Raw genomic sequence first — 26,129 nt, forward strand, 5'->3', positions numbered from 1 at the left:
TCAGATGAAATCGAAATCAGAGAAGGCGTGAGGATTCAAAATAAGGGTTTACAAAGGCTTTATTCTCAGATTCAAAATAAGCTTCGAAATTGAGAGAGAGAATCACCGAAACATAAATTTCGAAATCGAAATCGAGAGAGAGAACTTCGAAATCAAAATTGAAATCGATCTGTTGAGACTGCATCATTCTGAGATGAATCAGTGAGAGATGAATCGATAAACAGATGAGTCAGTAAGAGATTAGGGCATTCTGCTGGAAGAGATTAGGGACTAACTATTGAGGTTACATAAACTAATTGTTCATCGTTCAGTCTAGAGAGAGAGAGAGAGAGCGAGAGCGAACGAGAGACTGAACGATAAACAGATGAGTGCGTAAGTGATTAGGGTATTCTCCAGCTCGCCTATATAAGAGAGAGGATATTTGAAGGCTTTTCTAAGCGCCTTCAAATATTGAAACCGCGCCGTTTTGATATTAAAAAATATGGCATTTAAAAAACGTCTTTAAATATTATAAAACGTGGCGTTTCATAAAACGCCGTTAAAAAAAACGTCGTCAAAACTCATATTTCCTGTAGTGTGGGTGCGTATGCACACTTACGGAATTTGCTGACAACCCCAATCCAATGCATGCTGTTCACATAACGTAGTTTGTCCCGTAGATTTCTCTGTAAATGTTGGAGGCAGAATGCGTGGTGAGATGTAGGGAAAAATGTAGGCATTGCTTCCATAAGTCCCACGTTTCGGTCAGACACGAACGTGAGTGTCCTGTCACTGGGTACCACGTTGGCAAGATGTTGTAAGAACCAACCCCAATTCATGTTGTTTTCAGAGTCCACAATGGCATAAGCAAGAGGGAACAAACCTATTATAAATGATGAGAATATGAGTAGCGTGTACAATATATCAAACCATAAAAGAAAATTGTTTTGAAATTTAAATGGGTCACACCTTGATTACTGTCTTTCGCTGTGGCAGCTAGGAAAAACCCTTTGAACCTGCCTTTCAAGAAGGTTCCGTCGAGGAAAAGTAATGGATGACAATGACGAAACCCATCAATGCATGCTTTGAACGAAATAAAAAAATAGCGGAACCGGTAGTTGTGTTCATCGTAATCAATGTCAACATAACTCCCAGGATTGTATTGCATGATGGCTTCACGATACCAACGCAATTGGTCGAATGATACGGAATGGGCACCGAACAATTCCCTCATTGCCTTCTCAACCCCTAACCACACAACTCGGTAGTTGACGTCCAACCCATAATCATCTTTCAAATCTAAGACGACATCAGTTGGACGTGTGAGTGGTCTGTCCCGAACACGAGCTGCGATAATGTCAGCAACCATATCAGATCCAACCCTTGGATGATTTGATGTCCGGACGGATACACCGCAACTATGCACACTGTTCAATTTGCGAATGTAGAAAAATTGATTCGCTTTCAACACCCGAGCATGTACAGACCACGTGCATCCCTTATCCTCCAACATGGAGCAGACTGCTATGACCCGTACGGAATCGTTCTTAACATATCTGAAATTGAACCCGAGCTCCACGGCGTACTTGCACAAAACTGTACGAAATTCGTGTGCACCCCCCTCAAAGCATTGACCGACATGGGTTAACCCCCGCGCCCATGATTCAGTCAGTAGTACTTTGTTTTTGTGGGGGCAGAAATCAAGCAACAAATCAACCTCGTCATCACTTTGTCCTTGGTCATTAACGATTATTCTGGACATTGGGTTGGGTTGCATATTATGTTGTTCGGTGGCCGCACTTTCACTATCCAACCTTCTATGCTGATCAACCAACACACAAACGTGTTGCAACCCGAACGATCGGGCAAAACTACCAAGGTTTTTCAAATCAACATCATCTTGTAAAGTAAAACTGCTCAAACCTGGAATGTTGTACGACAATCCCACATTATGAGGACCTATCCCGCTAAACTTGGAACACAGAAAATCAACTAATTCGGCAAACGTGCCATGATCCCGGAGATTGTAGGCTGCATTAATGTTACGATAAGAACACAACAACATCAAACTCCCTTCCATACCGTCGAGCACACACTGACATGGGTGAAAACACATGTTATACATGTAACAAAACCAAAAAAAGTACCAACAAAATCAATACAATAATGAACTAAAAAAAATCTGAATCCTCTCACCCCGCAGGAACGGTGTAGGGGGGAATAAAAATCAGAGGCAGATACATCACAATGAAACATAAATATAACAAATGTGGATAGTGCGAAGGACGTAAAAACGTGGTCATGGGCACAAGTCATCTGCAGGGCAATGGCGTGTTAACTATGAAAAAGATATAAACGTATTATGTACCTGCAATGATAACCAATGTTGACGATTGCACACAGCTCTCACCACCAGCAAGAAGACAATGAATCCCTACTTTGCTAACTCACAATAAGCCTTTAGCCCGACCCACGAAATTATCACACCCCAAAACATAGGATCCAACTTGCCAACGTGACAGAGCAACGTATCCCACAAAATATTCAATGAATCCCATAATAGACGTACATGCCATAACAAAAAAGGGCAAATCAGTCTCCCCACACCTCACACAATTTGAAATGGGACTTAATTGTCTACCAAACGTGTAAAATAGGACTTGTCAATCAAAAAGATTAAATTTAGGACCATAAAGAGTAACAGTTTGGTACATAGGACTTTCTGATAATTTTTCCTAAAATTTATCATGTCACTCTATATTAATTCTTTGCATGAATTTTATGTTTGTATTAGTACTACTCTAAATTCAATAATAATAGAGTAATGAAATACAAATCAATATTTGATTTTGGATTTTCAAAAATAATTTTCAAGTTTTCAATATTTATTGTTTGATTTTCCATGAATTTTTAAAAATATTTTAATCATTTTTTTTTAGCTTTTAGATCTACTTAATCTACACGCTTAATAAATACAAAATTTGTGGGAAAAAAAAAACTTTAAAAAATTCACTAGATATAACCAAATATATATATATATATATATATTGTCTTTATTGAATTCTTTATAGATATGTTATTTTTTAATTTTTAAATATATTTATATTAGGTGTGTCCATTAAAAAAAAAAAAGAAGTTAAACAAAAAAAATAAAAATAAAAATAAAAATTCACTAAAAATTAAAAAAAAAACAAAAAAAATTAAGAACTCAAAAACTATTTTGTAAAATTCAAAATTAAGAGGTTGTTTGGGATGTCCTAAATAAGTACATTTTTTTGTCTTTTTGGACTAAAAAATTGACGAAAAAAATATGGATGTTTGTGTTAACTTTTTGACTTTTTATGGAAAAATGTGTATTAAAAAATTGTATAAATTAGTGTGTAGGAGAAAATTAGGATTGAGAGTTGTGCAATCGTAATTTTTGATTTTTAGTAAATAATGATAACTTTTTAACTTTTTAAATAATTTTTTGACTTTTTAACTTTTTTTTTTAACTTGTCAAACTTGACCTAAATGAAGGTGATACAACTCAACGTGAACTTTTACTTTAAAAGCGAAATATAAATGTAGTTTTCCAAATCAATAGTGCCTCAATATAAATACAGTTTTCCAAAACAATAATGCCTCAAAACTTCAGATGTTTTGCATGATCTCCCTACTCACAACGGCAAAGCACTCTCTTTTTGTGAAGTTATCGACCTCAATATATTCCTTATCTTTACTAATAGTATCCCTCAAAAGTTTCAGTTAAAGCAGCAATAAAACATAGTTTACACCATGAGTACAGTGGTTGCCAATCTATCAATTCTCTCTCTAATCTTCTTTGCCATCATCTATCTCTGCATCTGGACTCAACCCATCTCCAAATCCTTAATTTCAATCCAAACCAACCCTTCTCCTCCATCATACTCGGTAACTATCACTTCTTTAATTTATCTTCTTACATTAGTTTCAATTTCACAGTCACACTTTTGTATCTATCTCCCGATACATATCCATCGATATTTTTGTCATTTCGATAGATCAGGATCATGATGTAATGATCTTGTTGTGATAATCTAACTATGGATGTTTAAAATTGAAACAAAAAAGTGTCTTTTGGCATTTTTAGGATGTTTTGTTTAAAATAAAAAAAAGATAGTGTTATAAAACTAGTTTATTTTAATTTTAAACTTGAAGTATTAAATTTTTTCTTTTGTCGACATGTAATCACAACGAAATCATGGTAGAGAAAAAAAGACAGATTATCTAAGTCCTATCCACTAGTTGAAACAAAAATCACACTTATCGGTCAGTTCCTAATATATATTGATTCATAATCCATTGATACGATCAATTTAACTACTATATATTTTGGGTTTTTCATTTTGATTTCTAATTCTTCGTCTCAATACCATTTCACCATGACTCCTACGTCTTCCAATACTGTTATTTGAAAACATGATTGTATCTTTTGAGTTTATAAACACATAAAATTGTTGTTTCTTTCTCTTTGTTCCAGAGTGTCCCAACAGATAAGCTTGAAGCAGCTTTAAGCAGAGCTTCAATGGCCAACAAGACAGTGATCATCACTGTAGTCAACAAAGCTTACGCGGAATCACACGACGACACGTACCCTTCAATGCTTGATCTTTTTCTAGAAAGCTTTTGGTTGGGCGAGGAAACTAGGCCGTTGATTGATCATTTGTTATTCGTTGCGGTGGATCAGACAGCGTACGATCGGTGCGAGTTCAGAAGATTGCACTGTTACAAATTGGGAACGGAAGGTGTGGATTTCACTGGAGAGAAGGTGTACATGTCGGATGAGTTCATCAAGATGATGTGGAGGAGAACTCTCTTCCTATTGGATGTGCTCAAGCGTGGTTATAATTTCATCTTCACGGTACGGTACCTCTAATATGGGAAAAATCATCACATAGGTCTTATATTTTACAAAATATACCATTACAATTCTACTATTAGTTACATATTTATTATTTCTTATTTTTTGTTGTCTGTATTATATAAAATAATGAATAGAATTGAAAAGGCACCCAGCTTAATTAAAGTTCTTATAAGATCGAATAATTCTCCCAAACTACCCAAACCATGATTTTATGATTTGTTAATCTACTATTTGATTTATAATTTTACTCTTAAACCGACCCAACCGCTTCATGCACACCCCTAAGTAGTGATACGTCTTAATCTCTTTGGGTCGTAAGCTCTGTATGTTTTTTTTTTTTTGATCAGCAAAGAAAAGGAAATTTATTGATGAATCAGAAAACTATTACAACAATAAAAGATAGAGGAGGATGAGTGCAACAAGCATCATAGCGAATCTAATCAATCCCAACTAGGTTGGCACCAATAAGATCGCCTAATCATATGCTAGCACACCATCGCCAGTTGGTGAGAAACCAACCACAAGAAACTACCCAAACCTGAATCCACTCAAGAAACTAACCAAACCTGAAAACAGACCCAACACCCCACACTATCAACCAACAATAACTAATGAAGTGGACAGACCAAAACCCAAAGTAATTGCTCCTATATCAGTAGCCCAGATGCACAAAACAGACCAAAACATACCAAAATTACTCCTCTTATCAGTAGCCCACTGCAGCATCAGTTCAGCATACTAAATTAGATCAACACAGTAAGACAGACACCACAGCATTTCAGCATTCCACACTACATCAGATCAGGTCCATTGTGCCTAGACAGATCAATATCAGCCAACTAAAATGAACTCCCAATAGCCACATCAAACAAGCATCCGCTCAACCCAAAATCAACCGCATAGTAGTAGCAAGGCACATTCCATCCAATGGGCTAGCCACACCTAGACCTTGAAGGTAGATTACAACAGCAGCATGAGTTGAGACAGTCTGCAAATGCAGATTAATCCTTGCACTTAAATCAACCTCTAGCTTAGCATCTTCCTAACATTCTGCAAATTCGACACCAGCTCTTGCACTGAGTAGAGACAGTCACTTGAAGCAGCCTTAAACCATAAAATAACTCTTGACTGCAACTGGAGACAGATAAGAAGCAGACTACAACAGGAGACAGATAAGCACCAATCTACACTATTGGTAAAACACCAAAAGAGGGAACCATCCTGCTCAGAAAGAGAATCACCATCTGGGCTTGAAGTTCCATTCCACACTACCACTGCTGAGAAACTATACCAATCCCCACACAGATTCAGAGCAAAATGCAGCACTCAGATTGAGACCAATTCACTGTTCTGATAAATCTGGACAGCAACTTCACAGCAACAATCTATGCATAGCAATCAACAGCAGACCCAGCACCAAACACAGCAAACTCAACCCAGATCTAACCCCAACCCTGAACTAGCATCACACTGACCCACAGAGCAGGCCACAAAGATACAGAACCCAAGTTGAAGAACTTCCAACCTGCAGCCTACTGTGATGAACCAGCCATATCTCCGTCCCCTCAGACCTCCTGATAACCCAAGAGTGGTCCCAGCAACTACCATAACCAGCAGCGCCTCCTATAAACCTCAAATAAAGTGCCTCACCTCTTTTATGTTTGACACAATCTCATGAATGGAGAGGCAACACCCCACATTAACAGATTTCAGCCACATGGCCACTCGAATTTTAATAAGCTCACACAACACATCTGCATCAGGCTGCGTGTTATTGAATAAACAGTCATTTCTATACGACCATAGGGACCAAATAGTAGAAATAAAAACAGCCCTCCACACTTTCTTTTCCTTTTTCCTGATCTTCCATCCCAACCACCATTGCATTAAGCCTTCAAAAGACCCTGGTAACACCCATTGAATTCCCCACCAGGCCATGATAGTTGACCAGACATGCCATACAAATGAGCAGAATAGGAAAATGTGATTAGAGGTTTCCTCCTCAGATTTACACAGCACACAAGATGAAGGCCTATTACCTCTCAATACTCAAATTCTGCTGAGAAATGCTGATGTTTTCAACCTACCTTTCCAAGCGAGCCAAGTAATGAATTTCGCCTTAGGAGGTGCAAAGTTGTTCCATACCAAATCTGGGTAACTTAGGGTAGGTTCAACACTTTCTTTACACCAGCTATACACGGACCCAATTGTGAATATACCTGACTGTTCAGCCTTCCACCTAATTGAATCCCTTTGACTAGCCATGAAGCATGGACCTCCTTCCAGCAGAGATTGCAGCCTGATCACCTCTTCCTCCTCCCATCCAAATAGAGGCCTTCTAAAATTAAGATACCAATTGTTGCTACTGTCTCTGCAATCACTTTGCATCTTCAATGTTATCTCCTTGTTTAAACTCAGCTGGTATAATCTTGGAAACTGTAGTTTAAGGCTTGATGTTCCCAGCCAATTGTCCTGCCAGAATTTAATCCTATTCCCATCACCTAACCGAAGCTCCACATTATCCAGAAAAAAATTATGCAGCCGAGGATTTAACAATGACACATCAAGGACCTGTCTCCATGTAGACGAAACAGAAGCCGAGGCATGCACTGAAGGAAACCATTGGCCCCCCGATACACCATACTTGGCAGCAATTACAGACTTCCACAAAGCGTCATCTTCCAAGGCATATCGCCACCACCACTTAAGAAGCAAACAGTCATTTGTTAATCTGATGTCTCTGATACCCAGGCCTCCTTGCTTCTTATACAACTGCACCTCTTTCCATTTTACCAAATGAATTTTCCTTTTAAGCTCGTCCCCTCCCCATAAAAACCTTGCTTGAATCCTATCTAGTTCCTTAGCCACACACACAGGTATCTTGAACAGAGACATATAATAAACAGGTAGGGAAGATAGAACAGATTTGATGAGGGTGACCCTGCCAGCATAGGATAGCATCCTTCGCTTCCACCCTGATAATTTCTTTTTATACCTATCCACTACTGGCTGCCATGTTTGCTTACGACATGGGTTGGCTCCGAGAGGCAACCCTAGATACTTTAAAGGTAATTTATGACTCTGGCAATTAAGTCTTTCTGCAAACTCCTCAACTAGCCCATGATCAACTCCCACCCCACAGATCAAACTTTTATGAAAATTTATCTTCAAACCTGAGACCATTTCAAAGCATCTTAAAATTCGTTTGATAGCCACAATTTCAGCCCACTCAGCCTCGCAAAATATGATAGTGTCATCCGCGAACTGAAGATGAGACACATTAACCTCACTAGAACCCACTTCCACCCCTTTTATAATTCTCAATTCCTTAGCTCTTTTCAACAAGAGATTCAGTCCTTCAGCAACAACATTGAACAAGAAAGGGGAAAGGGGATCTCCCTGTCTTAACCCTTTTTGCGGACGAAATTCAGTTGTAGGAGAGCCATTTACTAAGATGGAAATTCTAGCAGATTCTACACATTCCTTTATCCATCGAATCCAACGTGAACCAAAACCAAATTTATCTAACATCTGTAGCAAACATATCCAGCTAACAGTGTCATATGCTTTTTGAAAGTCCAGTTTGAGAATAATACCCTTCTTCTTTGATGTTTTCCACCAATCCACAACCTCATTGGCTATAAGCACCCCATCTACAATATTTCTTCCCCCTACAAAAGCAAATTGAGCCTTATCAATCACAGCGGGCAGGACTTGTTTCATTCGATTAGCCAAGACTTTGGACAACACTTTATATGGGGAATTTATTAGACTGATGGGTCTATAATCGAGAAAAGAGGTTGGATTCTCCTTTTTAGGGATAAGAGCAACAAAAGAACAGTTTACCCCATACCCTAATTTACAATTACTGAAAAACTCCTCCATAAACTTCATAATGTCACCTTTCAAGAATTTCCACCCTTTCTGAAAAAATAACATATTAAACCCATCTGGGCCTGGGGCTTTGTTTCCGTCACACTCTTTTATTGCAGACCATACTTCTTCCTCTGTAAATTCTTTCTCCAGAATATTGCCTATTTGGTTAGCATCAATCTTCTTAAAAACACCTCCAATACTTGGCCTACTCCTCCAATGTTCAGAAAACAGATTTTGGAAGTGAGAGCAAGCTGCTTGTTTGACCTCTGAAGGTTCATCCACTTCAACCCCATTAACCACAATAGAGGCAATCAGGTTTCTGTTGTGTTTCTTAGTGGCCATAATATGAAAGAATCGAGTATTTCTATCTCCTTTCAACGCCCAGTCCATCCTCGATTTTTGCACCCACATCCATTCCTTTCTCTTGCTAAGTTTCCAAATCAAACCCCTTATCTCCTTTCTTTGACCCTCTTCTACCTCAGTCAGCACCCTCAATTCAGATTGTAAATCCATAGAATGTAACTCATTTTCAGCTTCTTTCAACTTTGCCTCTACATCACCAAACACTTCCGCATTCCACTTTTTCAAAGCTACTTTTAAAGCCCTCAGCTTCTCCATAATTATAAAACTAGCCCAACCTTGTGCATAAGTTGAATCCCATACTTTATTTGCTTCAAGAAGGAACTTAGGGTGTAAAATCCAAGCATTGATAAACTTGAAAGGCTTTGGGCCCCAGTTCCTATCATCTTCCATCAGCAAAATGGGGCTATGATCAGAAAAGAGCCTTGGTAACCCCCATACCTTATATCTGTACCATTCTAGCCACTCAGGGTTAACTAAGAATCTGTCAATTCTGCTCCAACTTTGAGAATTACCCCAAGTATATTGCCTGCCTAACATTGGGATATCCACCAGTTCGAGATTGCTAATGAAAGTACCAAATTCCTCCATGCCTCTATCCCTCCTAATACACCCTTTTCTTTCACAAATATTTTTAACTTGATTGAAATCTCCCCCTAAACACCAAGGATCAGAGAAGACAGTTTTCAAATTGGATAGGATGCCCCATAACCTCCTCCTATTCATATCTTCATTAGGGGCGTATATGTTACCAATTACACAGTTAATACAAGAATGCATGATACCTGCCAAAAGGATGAAATTTCTTGAGCAGCAACACTTCTGTAGTGAGAAAGTCATGGGATTCCAGATGCACAGAATTCCTCCTGCACTTCCTTCCGCATCCACTTCCATATACTCCACCGAGTCACTAGGCCACAGAGATCTTATCACATTATCATCAATGTTTGATTTTTTTGTTTCTTGCAGTAGAACCATATCCACATTTTTCTGCCTCAGAAATTCCTTTACTCTTCGCCTTCTATCATCCCTTCCCAAACCTCTAACGTTCCATGATAGAATCTTCATAGAAATATAAATACACACTAAAGCCTCCTACCAAGTGCTTATTAAGCATCTGGCGCCACCCCTTTTGCTTTCCTTCTCTCCATATCTTCAATTTCCATCTGTATTACTCGGTCCACAAGTTCTGCTTCTTGCCCATTCATTTCCAGACCCAAAGACTTTCCCAACTGTACCGTAGCTTCTGCTTCCTTTCTGATTCTGTTTTGCTTTCGTAAGGCATTCGTGATGGATAAAGATGATGAAGATGCCATTGTAGCTGTTCGAACAAGGGCTCCTCGTTGAAACCCATTCCTAAATGGTATTCCTTTCTGTCCCTTTTTTCTCCAGAATTTTCCAAACCCCCTGCTTTCATTAAGCTGGGCCTCTGCTTTCCTATCCCAAACAGAAGCACCAGGTTGATGTATTTCTTCTTCTTCATCACTTGGGCTGGATTCATCTTCGATGTTATCAGAAGCCTCACCTTCTTCTATTGGGTTAGCCTCCTTAACAGAACTGATCTTTGCCTTATTAGGCCCCAGACAATTCCCATCAAATTGGGCTTTACTCAATACAACTTTCAGAGCTATAGCAGGCCTATTGACATCTTCTGAACTTAAACTTCTTATAAGCCCATGAGGCCCATTAGGTGTCTCTAGTATCCCACCTCCTCGTCTTTCACCCCTGTCAACCTCCCTTTCTAATGGTGCCTGCAAACTGACATTGAGTGCTGGGTGGACAGCATCATGGTTGCGAATTTCTATCTCCACGCCTGTCTCGTTAACCACCGAAACAGAGTCTGAAGGACACGTGAGCTTGTGTCCTGCTCCCACCACCGCCTCCTTAGACTTCTTACTATGTGCCATGTAGAGGCTTCTCTCCACGTCAGCCCCAATGTTTCCTGCGTCGTCACCTTCACTCCTGCTTGCATGGTGAGTTGCAGAGCAATGGTCACCCCTATCCAGGGATGTTGTTAACAAATCCCTTTCTTCAACTACTCGAACAGGGTAGGATCTACCATCTTTTTCTAGAATAACCAATTTGTCAATATGTTCCAGATGAGATGTACATATTCTGATTTTCCCACACTTCAGAGACTTCATACTTGATACTAAATTAAGGTCTTAACTAATTGCGTATACATAAGTTACTATATATAATCATGTGGTTTTAGTTCTAGAATAAGGCTTTGTTTGGCATAAAAAATTTAGGCTAAAATAGTTATAAAAAGATAAAATAGATTAAAAAGCCAATAAGACAAAACATCATATTTAAACTATAATAATTTCATTTTTTCTCTCACAAAAGTCAAAAAGTCAAAAAATTTATCCAAAACGAGACTTTTTAGCTCTAGGCTAAATAGTCAAAAAGCTAAAAGCAAACCCACATCTCAAACGAAGACCAAATTATATTTGCACGTTTCATAAAATTTCAATGTATAATAGTTGTGTTGTTGGGATATAAATTTTGGATTAAAAATTAAATGTTTAGACATGAATTTTTGGAAATAAATGAATTGTACAAATATAAATTCCATTTGATAGTTTATGTTCAAACACCTATTTTTTGTTCCAAAATTTATGTCTAAACATTTGAATTTTATTTAAAAATTTATATCTAAACTATATAAATAGTGTATATTGAGATTATTTAGTTTGTCTAAAGAAATTTCCTTAGTGCCATTGTCGAAACAATAGATGGTAACTAATAATGGTTTAAAATAATTGTAAAAACTGTTTTGAAAAAAAATTAAAGTTACTTTCAGAATAGTTTGTTAGTGTTTTAACTTGCATCATTTGAACTAACCATAGCTTAGTTAAGTTGGTCACTTTGTATACTTGAATGCGTAAATTAGTTTGATAAATAATAGCAGTTACCAAGTTAGAGGAAGTTAGATCTGAAAATAGTGTTTAGCAAAATCGAGGACCAACATTTGAAGGGGGAAAAAAAAAAGAAAAAGATAAAGAGTTTGTGACAAAGTGACCAGCCTAAATAGATTCCACACTTTATACAATAATATACAGATTAGTTTGGTTGTATTTTATTTTATTTTTTGTTTTGAGGCTTTTTTATAATGAGAAAATTAGTAAAACATCTCCCTTTAACTTTTGATAGTAATAGAGGTTCAATATGTTTTTTTTCTTATTAGTTAATGTCTCTCAATAATATTATTAGAGAAATTTCAATTCATCGTAGAGAAATTCATGACAAGTTAGAATTTCTCTTCGAAGAGTTGAAATTTCTTTGTAAAGAGAAATTTCTCTCTGTCAAAATTTTTCTATGAAAATATTGAGAGACACTAACTATTATGAAAATGTTACATGTCCTTTATCTTATAAAATTTTAATATTAGGGATCTTAAACTAAAAATCTCTTTTATAATTGTTGCATTATAAATGTTTAAATGTAATTCTCTTCATAATTGTAAATATTCTCCAATTGAGTGAAAAAAAAAAATAACTTGCATCATTTGACATCTTGAGCAACTTTTTAAAAATCCAATTTTATCAATATCATCTTTAAATTTAAATTTGAGTCAAATTGACCCAATTTTAAATAACAACCTAAATCATTAACAAAATATAATAAAAAGACACATGATTTTTAAAATATAGGTTTCGTGTCTATTTGATTCACAAAGTTTTTAATTTTGTCAATTTTGTACATTATAAGGCTATGTTTTATCTTCTTCATATAGGTAGAATGGACAAAATTGAAAAAAATTTACAAATTTGAGGACTACAATGATAATTACAGAATCTAGGGACCACACCAATATAAAATAAATATTTTATGAATCATATGTGTTTTTTATTATTGAGATCACCGATTTGAGATTTGAGTAATTTGACTCAAATTTTTAAAAAAGAAAAAGAATAAAATTGAAAAAAATTAAAACTTAAAATGCCGAGACACAAAACATTTACTTGGAAAATGTACTCCAAAATTAGTGTACTTTTCTTTGTTTTTTTTTTGACATTTCGACTTAAGAATGGTAGGTGAATGTTTTCTGTCTTTCTATGTACTTTCCTTTTGTCAGAAAATTATTAAATATATTTACAGTATCTTATGGTATTGTTTACATAATAATTTTGATAAATAAAAAATTACAACACACAAGTGAATTATTATTTACCTTTCAACTATCTAATAAGAGGAATCAGCATGTTTTATTGATAAAATTTTGTATTGTGTTTTTGATTTGGAATACTATATAAATAATCTTATAAGGTGCTTTAATAACTACTTAATAAAAAGAATTATAGGGGAAATCACACTCACCTCTTCGGAGATTTAAAAAATATATATATATATATATAGTTAGTAGCACACTTTTGACATAATTACATTGGCCTCTCTTGAATTTTTAATTCACATAACAATTACGTTATGTTTGATTAGAAGATTTAAAGAGAGATTTGGAAAGAGAAAGGAAAAAGTTAGGTGAAATGTGAATAAAATATACTTACATTTCACACACTTTTTCCCTTTCCCATTCCCTTTCCAAATCTCTCCCTAAATCCCTTAACCAAACACAGTATTAGAGTATTTTTTATCAATAATTTATTAATCATACGAATAAAAAAATATAATATTATCATATATTTTTACAAAAAAAAACATATATTTTTATTTATTTCAGCATTCATCTACCATTCTAATAATTTCAACTACTTCAACTTTATTGAAAAAAGAGTACAACTATTTCAAAGTATGAACTATTTCTACTTTCCTCAAATTTTGTGAGTGACCCTCGACTTTTTTGTTGGTGTTATTTTCATGTACAACTCAATGACGACACTGTGATTGTGAGAGTTGTCAATTTGTGGTTTACAATTGGACTATCGTTTACCTAAATTGACAAAATGCCTTTCCAATTTACCCATCCCACCTCTTGTTTTCATGTTCTCTCTCTCCCCACCTATTGTTTTCATGCTCTCCCTCCAGGACTTTTTTCGCTTCTACTGTGAAGTTATTCCATGCCTTGGCATTCCAGCCACAGCATCCACACCTTTTATTGGTGTGGGTTCCACGTTATTGGAGTGAAACAAAAATTTTAAGTATAAAAATTGATAACACAATCTTAAAATAAATTTTATTTTCTTTGTGAGTTTTACATTCATGTAAGATAATCGTATTCGATTATGTAATCAATTTATGTTCATATAAAAGAATTGATAAAGTGAATAATTTTCCTCCACCTGCATTAAAAACCTGATTAGATTGAGTATGAGGTGTACCAGTTATCCCCATTCCAACTAAGACAGAACTTTTACTTATTCAATTAATAATTAAGGTGAAGCAAGTGAGGAGGAGAAAGGAGTTTCTATAGAGATTATCTAGTTGTCTATTTAGATTATCTATATAGATTGTTGAGCAACGTTACGGATTTTAAATAAATCAATAAATATTTTGCACAATACTTATATGGTGTGAGGCCTACATTACATAAAATCTATGAGTCTTGCATTGCACCTATGTGAGTATTTAGTAGAATATTTGATGTCTACATAGATTATATATTTATGTTTTTTGCATCTAATTATATTATCTTTAGAAACTCTTGTCTCATACAATTAATAAAACCTATGTATACCAACCCCAATACACGTAAAATCCTAGTTGTATGAGTCTAGTAAAATACAAAACACAGAGCAATAACATGTGCACTTGAGAAGTTCATGTATGTGCTATGAAATTTACAATTAAAGCAGATGATAGATAACTGCCCTTGTTTTTTTGTTACTACTATTATGGGCATTTTGGGAAAAAAAAAATTACATTGTCTGTATCAACTTAGATATTACCTTTATATAATATTAGAAGTGATGGTACACAATCATTTTATTTCAAAAAAATAACATTATAAATTGTATAATTGAATTCAAAATCTATAAATTAAAATGAATTTCAAAAAATTAGAAGTTGAGAGATTTTGACACCTCCCATGCAAAAAAAAAAAAAAGAGACGTCAACACATATTTTAGACTTCACATTAGTGGCATTTACGTCCTTTCACACTAAACAGACCATTAGAAAATAAATGGGACTAATTGGATCATAAGACTAACATATGACTAAACAGACCATTAGAAAATAAATGGAACCAATTGGATCATAAGACTAACATATGGGATTTATGGGTAAATTTCCCTTAGCTTTTAGCAAAATAAACATAAATATTGAAATTACCTAATGAGTATAGTTCATGTGACTTCATATTTATATTGACAGGATACAGATATAATGTGGCTTAGGAATCCATTTCCAAGGCTCATGACAAATAGAACAGTGGATGATCTGCAAATAAGTACTGATGTTTTTGACAGTCCATTCTCAAAAGACTTGATCAACACTGGCTTTTACTATATCAGATCAAACAACAAGACAATTTCACTGTTTGAGACATGGTATGCTATGAAAGACAATTCTACAGGCATGAAAGAGCAGGATGTTTTGGTACGATTGAGAAATGAGGGCGTGTTTGGACGGTTAGGGCTCCGCGTGAGGATCTTGGACACCCTCTATTTTAATGGGTTTTGCTGTAAAAGAAAAGATATCCAAGCAGTGACGACTGTCCATGCTAACTGTTGTCGGAGTATTAGTGCCAAGGTCTCTGATCTTATGGCTATCCTGCGCGGTTGGAAGGATTTCAAGGCCTCCGCGGTTGGTGAAGCAACAACTGCTGCTAATAATGGAACACAGTCCTTTCGATGGATGTCCGAACACTTTGCCTGTTGGAAGTCATGGGACCAACAAAACAAGCCAATAGTTTAGGGAATTTTTTTTTTTTCGTTTTTTGGAAGGGGGTAATAAGGAGGGGTAATGCTTGTCAGCGATGAGAGTCGAACCCAGGCATTGCATTCAGTATGAAGCGGCAATAAGTGTGATGCGATGCCAATTTAGTGGTACTCTTGCATTGAAGGTAGTTAGGATTAGGATGCAAACAATCTACGAATGGCAGGTTGTCGATTCATTTGCTAGCTAAATGGAAATAAAAATCAATTTATACAATTGTTTTTCTTAACTTTTTAGGTTGTATTTGGTTCATGAATTTGTGGATAGATTTGAAAAGAGAAAAAGAAAAAATAGGTGAAACGTGAATGAAATATAATTACACTTCACACGCACATTTTTCTTTTCTTTTTTTAAACCTCTCTCTAACGCTGTGTTTGATTGAGAAATTTGAGGAGAGATTTAGAAAAAAAAATGAAAAATAGAAGTAAAATGTGAATAAAATATATTTATATATATTTTTTATATACTTTTTCTCTTTCTCTTTCCAAATCTCTCACCAATTCTCAAACCAAAAATAGCGTAAATTTATGAACCAAACAAAGTCTTAGAATAGTAGTACTACATTTTATTTTTCTTAGTAGCACATTATGGCTATTGAGTTTGAATAAATTAAAGTTATTTAACATTAATTTTTGGTTATTAAAATTTGTTTTTAGAATGGTCCATTTTGATTTTTATTATGAGTCAAGTTGAAATTTGAACTTGAAAAAATTTGAGAGGTTCGTGAGATTCACCATAGATTTCATTTCGATAATCCAAACTATTTATTTTATAAGAGTCTTTGTATATATATATATATATATATCATATATAAAAACAAATTAGATTGATATATTTTTTAAAATAAATCATTCATTTTTTTGGAAACAAATATGACAAAATGAAAAGATTATAATTATTAGATTAATTTAATTTTTTTCATAGATAATTCATACTGAAAATCTTATAAAATAAAGAATTCAAATCATCAAAATGAGACTTGTAACTAGCCACGCTGGCTTCTCAATCAAGTTGTTTTAAATTTTAATTTGGCTTTGTAAAAAACCAACCATTTCATTATACTTTGCCTAGCATGTGGATGATAAAGTTGGGATTTGATTTGTCAATACTCATGTGGCTCAATATCAAAAACTTTGAGGCAAAACAATCCTTACTAGGGAGAGAATCCTCAGCCACCCATCATAAAAAAAATTAAAAAGACAAATTACATTAGTAGTCTTTATATTTTGTTCGTTATGTTTTTTGATTTTTATGTTTTTAATTGATTCAATTTTGATTCTTAATTTTAGATTTTATGTCAAGTTTGCCCAATTAATAAAATTGTTGAGAATTTTTGACGGAAATGATCGTTAAGTTGGTTGAGATTAACTCATCGAGTTGAGAAATTTTATAACTTTCCCCTAAAAGTATGTTGCATGTTGTTTATTTACATATTTTTCATTAAAAAAAAATGCTACCAATTGAAATCAATTTGACCAAATTAAAATAAAATTATAAATTAATGATCAAAATTAAATCAATTAAAATTACAAAAACCAAACTGGTACAAACATTTCCAAAGAGCTCCCAATTCCAAGAAATGGTTCCTAAAATACTTCATCCTACATCTCTCTTATACTTTGGGATCTTCATATTGCATACACCTTCCAAGGGACACATAAATCAGTAACAGGGGTATTCATTGATCCTTGCCTTTGATTTCACCCAATATGCAATTCTGACTTTAACCAACTCCTCCACCTCGCACCACACTGTTTGTCTATTTTCAACAATAACAATGTTAGGTGGTCCGAAAATTCATGGTTCGAATGACTCGAAACATTCAAAACGATATCGTTTTGATACATTCGAACCATTCGAACCACACAAATTCGGGTCACAAAGTATTTTTCTTTAAACAATTTTCTGACTTCTTGTTTTCCATAAAGTCCCCTAGATTGCTCAAGGCATGGCTTCCTAAACTAATTTCTTCACTTATTTTGTATTTGTCACTATAACTCGGGACTTAAAAGGTTGACCAAATGGAAAAAATTTGACAATAAAATCTAAAATGTCAAGTTTGAGACACCCCAAGGAGTGGCAACTCTAAGAATTTTTTTAAGATAGACATTAAAAAATTTAAACTTATTTAGACTTTTCAAATTACACATAATAAATAAATAAAATTTTAATATATTGATATTGTTTCAAAAAACAGTTTAGTTTGATTTTCAGAATATATGTTGTTAGAACTTTTTCTTGAAAAATTAAAAATTAATTTCGTGGAAAAAATAAAATAAAAAATTCAAAAACATTTATCATTTTTATATATTCTTACCTTTTGGAAAGGCATAAATAATTTTTAAAAATTTAAAAATATCTTTTTGATATTTATTTTTGTTAAGCTAGTATCTAAATTTTTTTTTTCTGAAAAAACAAATCTGAAGATAATTTTGAAAAATCAAAACAAACATGGCCAAAATGTCGATACAGACCTTTTTGTTTTTTGTTTTTTGTTTTGTTTTATTTTTTGTTTTTCATAGAGTCAGTAAGTTATGAAATAAGTTTTTGATTGGTCAATAAATTGTGAACAAAAATAGGCATAAAATTTTAGATAAGAAATAAAATACACGGATATATATTTTATACTGAATTATTGTCAAAAAAGTTATATATAGTAGAGAGAATAAACAAAAACAAAGAAGAATTTGTATATATAAAATTAAATCTCTCTCTCTCTCTCTCTCTCTCTCTCTCTCACACACACACACATATCTATATAATAAAACAGAGCGGTTTTTAAATCTTCGATATATTTTTATCCTACTAAGACATTTGGATAGCTCAGATTTGTTCAAATTATAAAACAATGACTGAGATATATTTTTTAAAAAATATCATACATGTACATTTTCTACTTTTCTGTTTCTGTTTCTTACTTTTCTTTTTATCACCCATCTTTCCATAATCTCATGATCCCACCTTCCTCCCTCTTTTCTTTTTTATTTTTTATTTTTATTTTCTCTCTCTTTTTTTTTTCTCTCTAATTGTTTTTTTATTTTATTTTTATTTTTATTTTTATTTTCTCCTCTTTGTTCACTTATTTTCATTCACATCGTACCTTCAGGTACAGGCATACACTTGTATATATATATATATTAAGAATATTAATGATCACATTTTCTTATTATATTTTATTTATCATCTTATGCATTAATACTATATTAGTGACAATCATGTTAGTGATATTTATTAAACTAATACGTAATTGACACATAAGATAATAAACAAATTATGATAAGAAAATATAATCTTAACATTATTATTTTAAGAGTTCGTGAGTTATGAATTGAGTGTTCAATGGAGTCGAGTGTTGTTCAACCAACTAAATTGGGTTAGTTGCGTGTTCAATGAGTGGGATAGGGTAATACAATTTATCATTATTATTTTTTTAGCAACAAATTCGACATTTAGTGTTGAATTATTATTTTTCTAAGATTAAAATGTGGATTCAAATACAAAGGTAAACTACTTATTGCAATAATGTCGAAGGTCTTTTGTATGCTTATACCAAGGACTATAAAATGAACTAAACTTAATCATGTTCGACTCGTTAAGTGTTCATTTGAGATTATCTCATATATGTAAACAAATTAAATTTAAACATATTTTAAAGTTTGTTAAATTTTTAAGTCTAAACTTGAAATTATTTTGTCCCCTATAAGTGCACTTATTAGCAAAATTTTCAAAATTTTATCACTAAAATTTTTATTTTTTGAGACGATCTTTTAGTAATGATTCTCATAACGATACGAATTGGTCTCATAATTTTTTTGTAACAAAATTTTCATTTTCAAGCACAAAAATTTGATCCCTAAAATCTTTTTATATTGCGGTGATTGTCTCTAGGACTAATAGAAATTGTCTTTTAGAGGCATCTATTTGAATAGATATTAAAGTGTAATAGTAATATCATTTTTTGTGATAGAATCAATTAAATGAGTAAGATGAGACTACATCAAAGCCATAACGCACAAGAAGATACAAATAGAGATTATTGAAGTATATGGTAATTATCGCTCTCAGAGCTCAATATATTCAAAGGATTTTCATCATCTGGGAAAGCAAACTCAGCCCAAGAAAGATAATTTGAATTCGGTTCTACAACTTCTTTCCACATAATGAATGAATCATCTGTAGGAAACTATTTATTAACCAAGAGAATTGTGTGTATTTAAAATAATAAAATAACGACTAGAATAAAAGTAAAAGTGTAAAAATAATTTTCTCAAAAATAATTTTCGGAAAAACAAAAGTAACAAAGAAATTCTTGTTCAAGTATAAAACAAGAAGAAGATTACACACTGTAAATAAAATAAAATAACTTACAGAATGTAGGTCAAACAAAATGCCAAAAAAAAAAAAAAAAACAAAGAAGAAGAAGAAGAAGAGGAAGAAGAAGAAGTTGAGGTGTGTATTGGACACACTTTCCTTAAGATCGTTACATCCTCACTATGGTACTCGAGAAGAAATGACACCGACCTCCCAGGATGCAACGACTATAGCCCAACAACGCAGCACTATGAATTTGGGTCTGACAAATAGCATGTGTTGAACTCTCTCTCTCTCTCTCTCTCTCTCTCTCTCTCTCTCTCACACACACACACACACACACACAGAAACAGAGCAGGGAAGAATGCAAAAATCGAATGAAAGAATTGCTTGGACAAGGTCTAACTTTATAGGCTCCATGGTGACTATTCAAATGGGTTCAGAGACCCTTCAAACAGGTGCAAATCTAGAAAACTGCCAAAGTGAAGAGATATGACCAAAGAAGGGAAGGGAAGGGAAGGCACTGTTTCCGATTTGAATTCAAAAATTCAAATTAAAAAATTTTCTTGCAAAAATTTGAATCAAATCAATTCAGAAATTTGAATTTTCTCGCATAAGTTTTAAAAAAAAATTCAAATAAATTTTATCCAAAAAAATTAAAGTTAGAATCCGACCCACAACCCACACTATGCACCCGCACTCGGCCGAGTCGAGATAGATAGTAGAGGCGGCGTGTGTGTGTGGTGTTGGGTTCAAACCATACTTGATTTATAACTCTTTCCTCCACAAAACTTGGGTGCCCTTTGGAGCCCATCCCAAGTGTGCCAATCTAGAGTTTATATATTCATATAAATCCTTTCCTTATTTCAATGTGAGACAAGCCATTAATGAGCAAACTCACTTTGTCTCTTCAACTTCTATTTTCATGAACCCGAAAGTGACGTCAACTTCCTATTTACTTGGAAATGTTTCTGACGAACCATCTTCGAGGCATGATTCACCACGTGGCAAGGAACACGTCACCACTTGGACCACCTCAAAAGGCGCATAGGTCTCGCTTAAATTTGGGCTCAAAATTGCCTAAAAATAAGCCTAAAAAACTCAAATTTCCAATAATCCTCCACATGAATGGAGTTGACGGAAACAGACATGCAACAATATGAAAAAAAATGCAAGAGAATACATTAAGGAGATACCATACTTCGGGATATGTAGCTTCTTTGGCTTTGAACCTCCCCTAGTGAGTACCTATTAGACATACTAGCTGTCCAATGGACATGATGCCTTGAACTGTTCAGCCGTTGGTATAAGCCAAGATAATAGATTACACACAGAGTAGTACCAGACATAGTCTTGTTCTACAGTTGTGTCCCTTTTGGCCCGAAACAATACCTGGTTCAGTGACTACTCTAGAGAATTCAGCCTTGTTAATTCTCGTAGAATCGGCCCAATTCACACTCACATAGGTGATTCTCATTAAAAGTGTCTTGCCACACTCCACTAGGATAACCAAGATATAAAAATCATTAAAAGTTTATCCTGAAAACGCTATAGAGATCACTCTTCTTATCATCGAAATGGGTAGAAAAGTGAACCGCTGTAGTGATCAAGGAATCTCCATAATTCAGTTGTCTCATTGAACCTAGTTCTTGGGATGTAGCGCTCCCAAAATATTATCATAAGAACAACTCAAATTTCTTCTAACAACATGATCTTGTTCCCAACTTAATAACTTCCATTTCATAAATGTAAACGATATATAATGCCTCATCATTAACATCATCATCAAATCTCTAACATTTATATTCATTATACTATAAAGATTAACAAAAGTATTCTACATGCAATTATACATTCAACATTTCCTAGAATATAAATCTATAGCATGTGGTACAACAAGTTGAATACAACTTAATGCCCTTATGGGCTTCAATTTCCAAGGCTTATGCCTGGTTACACAAAATGGTTATCGAAACCCATACATGTAGAGCCCTCAGCTTGTCAAAATAACAATAGGAAGAAAAAAGCCATGTTCCCTCAAAATACACTCAACGCCTTTAACTCGGCGAGATCACTACATCTTTTCCTGCACAAAATCCACTAGGGTGAATACAATGCTCAGTAGGAAAATCTTAACAAAGTATATACATTTTATATAGTCTCTTGAGATGAATCCGTATGCCATGTCATGCTCAAAATATATATATCTTTATCTTTTGAAAATCTTGTGCATGATGCAAATTTGAAAACACAACAATTCAATAATTTCAATATAATTCAAGGGGCGGTAAATACGATTCAGGTAATCTCTAGGTTAGCGTCTACAAATAGGCATATCAAGCACTACCAATCACCACTTTACCGGTTTCTAACCGAAAGGCACGTGGTATCTCCTCCACACGCATTTTCAGTCTTTCACCATGGAAACTTAGGCCAACTTAACCAATACCAAACTACACCCCCTATCTGAACTTACCAACGTATTTATCCCAAAACAATTCAAGATGATCTTGTTTCACAAAACAATTCCTTTCTCAAAGCAATAATTTTCAATTGCAAATTCGAAATCAATAATAACGAATATGAAATGAAATGGCAATGCAACATGTAACAATGCATTATAATAGTTCCATTTTTAATTCTACCACACAATCTTCCATTGTGATCAAAATTTTCACGTCTCTTCTCAATGTAATTCCACAATATATCATCCAAGGGATAAATAACAATACCATATTACATGCATTCTCCATATGTTAATCAATATTTTCAAACTTGCTCTTTTCAAGACAAACCAACAATAAAGTATTCATCAATTTTCAAAATCAAACATTTCTCATTTTTTCATGGAATTCCTCATTAGATACAATTATAGAAATCCCTCCATCAATTTTTCACCATAATAATTTATCAATGATGAATTTCCTAATAACTCAACATTTTTTTTTTCCAAAATCCCTAAATTTCTAGGGTTCCACCAAAAGCTAGATTTTTTCCATTTTTGAAAGGATTTTTTCAAAACAACACTCACACTTAACAACATAGCTCATACTCTCAAAAAGTTAGGAAAATATAGAGAAAATCCACTTTTAAAATCATTTAGAGCTCATGAACCCAAAATCATAGTTCAAAATATAAGAGAAAGTTTCCAAACAAGCATAGACTTACAAAAAAAGATATATAACCCTAAGAATGTCCCTACCTCAAGCTTAAGAGAGGAAGAAGAGAAGAACCCTAAAATCCAACGTTGATGAAATCTTGATTCGATCGGTAAAAACATAGCTTTCGTCGCCCTCTTCAATTTGGTGTAAAAAGCCCTATCAAAATCTTAATTGTTTTTGCTAAATCTTAGAGAGAAGTTTGAGTTTGGGTGGGTTTGTAGAGAGATGGAGCAGAAAAGATGAATATATACAGAGAGATGTATGAAAAAGTGTGTAAAACACATTTTTGGCATCAGATTTAAGGAAAAGAACTCAAAATTTGAGATAGACGCGTCAAAAATTGCATGAGCAGATTCACACGCCTCCTGTGAGCAGTTCGAGCTAGAGAAAAACCTTGAATTTCAACCAAATCCACATGAGTAGTTTTCAAATCTGCATAAGCGGTTTTCTGCCCAAAAGTTTCCAAAATCCTAAGTGATTCTGCTCGAGCGGTTACCAAATCCACACGAGTGGTTTTGCTAGCCAAAGCCAAAAATTTGATTCCACACCCCGATACTAGTTCCAACGCCCAAAACTCAAAATTTAACTCGAAAACGTTAAGAGAGGTTAAGTAAGAGCGAAATTGAAATCTCAACGACCCAATACGAAAATCAAAAGGCTAAAAGTAAAACAAACCACCTAACTACGCAATACTGATCAAGTCTAGGACCTGAGATATCACATGGGATCTCCAATCTTTTAGATTGTGTTGCCATTATAGCGATTCTAAGTTAATAGGCTTTAATCGCATTCCCCTCAATAAATTAAACACTTGCTCTCTGGCTAACCCTTTTATTAACAAATCCACAATATTATCTCTAGACCATATATAGTCAATGATAATTATACCATTTGAGAGCAACTGCCTAACAGTATTATGTCATTAACGAATGTGTCGAGACTTACTATTATACATATGATTCTATGCCTATTCTATTGCTGTTTCATTGTCATAGTGTATGCATATAGCTGGCATGGGTTTTGACCATATCATAATATCTTCTAGGAAATTTTGAAGCCACTATGCTTCTTCTCCTGTTTTATCTAAAGCGATAAACTCTGATTCCATTGTGGACCTTAAGATGCAAGTATGCTTGGAGGATTTCCAAGAGATTGCTGCGCCTTTCAGGGTAAAGATATATCCACTCGTGGATTTTGATTCATTAGTATCCCATACCCAATTCGCATCGTTGTACCCTTCAAGTATAACTGGATATCTTGTATAATGCAATCCATAATTTTGGGTATGTCTTCGATATCTAAGTACCCTAATTATAGCTGTCAAATGATCCTTCCCTAGATTACTTGTGTACCTACTTAACTTGCTGACTACATATGCTATGTCAGGCCGTGTGCAATTCATTAAGTACATCAACCTGTACTCTAATTGTGATATGCCTTCACCTGTATTCTTTAATAAATGAACATTAGCATCTATAGGTGTCTTAGCAGAATGGTTGTCATGCTTCCCAAATTTGTCTAGAATTTTCTCAACATAGTGAGACTGAGATAAGGCATATCCATCAGATATTTTTGAAATTTTCATTCAATGAATGACATCTGCTACTCCTATATCTTTCATGTCAAACCTTTTGTTCAACAATTTCTTGGTAGACTTTATCATTTTGATATTGCTACTAATGATGAGCATATAATCTACATAGAGACAAATGATGACATAACTTCTATTTGTATTTTTGACATAGACACATTTGTCACACTCATTTATCCTAAATCTATTCGAAATCATAGTATGATCAAATTTCTCATGTCATTGTTTCGGGGCTTGCTTTAATCCATATAAGGATTTGACAAGTTTGCAAACCTACTTCTCTTGGCCAGGAACCCTAAAACTCTCAGGTTGTTCCATATAGATTTCTTCATCTAAATCTCCATTTAAGAAAGTGGTCTTAACATTTGGGACTGTTTGTTACAGCTTTTGATGGGTGATTATAGCTTATTTTGATTTGGGAGTTTGTACTAGACTGTTTGGTGCAGTTTTTGCTTGTAGCTTATTAGGCAAAATTAGCTTAAATAAGCACTGATTATTTAAAAGCTGGGGTAGGGATGCTTTTAGCTTCTACTTTATGATTATCAACTTTTAACTTAAAAAAAACTCCACCAAGATTATACAAAGCTACAATAGCAATCAACATGTGAAAGGATGTTATTCTTGTTATAGAGGAATATGTGTCAAAGTAGTCCGTACCTTCTTTTTGTTTATACCCCTTAATCACAAGGCGAGCCTTGTATTTATCAATCAAACCATCTGTTTTCATCTTCCTCTTGAAAATCCACTTTTATCCAAGTGGTTTGCAACCTAGAGGAATATCAACCAACTCCTAAGTATGGTTTTGTAGAATGGATTCAACTTCGCCATTTTTAGCCTCTTTTTATAAAGGTGCTTCAGAACCTGACATCGCTTCCTTAAAACTTTGAGGCTCATTTTCTAACAGAAAAGTTTGAAAATTTGGACCAAAAGATTTAAATGTCCTTAGTCTCATATCTAGGTTCATCTTCTTGTTGGTTTTTGCCACCTCTCATGGCGTCATTAAAAGTGCGTTTATTAGAACTCCGCTCTTCCAATTCAGATGACTCCGCTTGTTCAGCCATTGTCTCTGTATCTACAAGAATTTGATTCTCTTCATCTTTTTTCCAAGGAAAGATATGTTCGAAAA

General features: G+C 34.2%; 2 protein-coding genes across 2 annotated transcripts; one reads left to right on the forward strand and one right to left on the reverse strand.

Moving 5' to 3' along the window:
• Positions 1-560: 560 nt before the first annotated feature.
• Positions 561-2,059, reverse strand: LOC145791558 (uncharacterized). The gene is made up of 2 exons (XM_082871919.1): positions 949-2,059; positions 561-862 (listed from the first exon to the last, which is right to left on the reverse strand). Exons 1-2 carry the CDS (start codon positions 2,057-2,059, stop codon positions 561-563), a joined length of 1,413 nt encoding a protein of 470 aa, XP_082728045.1.
• A 1,507-nt stretch (positions 2,060-3,566) lies between these two features.
• On the forward strand, positions 3,567-16,156 carry LOC114277817 (uncharacterized protein At1g28695). Its single transcript, XM_028219776.2, has 3 exons — positions 3,567-3,891; positions 4,481-4,861; positions 15,377-16,156. The coding sequence occupies exons 1-3, from the start codon at positions 3,757-3,759 to the stop codon at positions 15,917-15,919; spliced, it is 1,059 nt and encodes a 352-aa protein (XP_028075577.2). The 5' UTR covers positions 3,567-3,756; the 3' UTR covers positions 15,920-16,156.
• Positions 16,157-26,129: the final 9,973 nt, after the last annotated feature.

This window comes from Camellia sinensis, chromosome 5 (genome assembly GCF_055761805.1).
Source record: "Camellia sinensis isolate YWXY chromosome 5, ASM5576180v1, whole genome shotgun sequence".
Classification (NCBI taxonomy): Eukaryota; Viridiplantae; Streptophyta; class Magnoliopsida; order Ericales; family Theaceae; genus Camellia; species Camellia sinensis.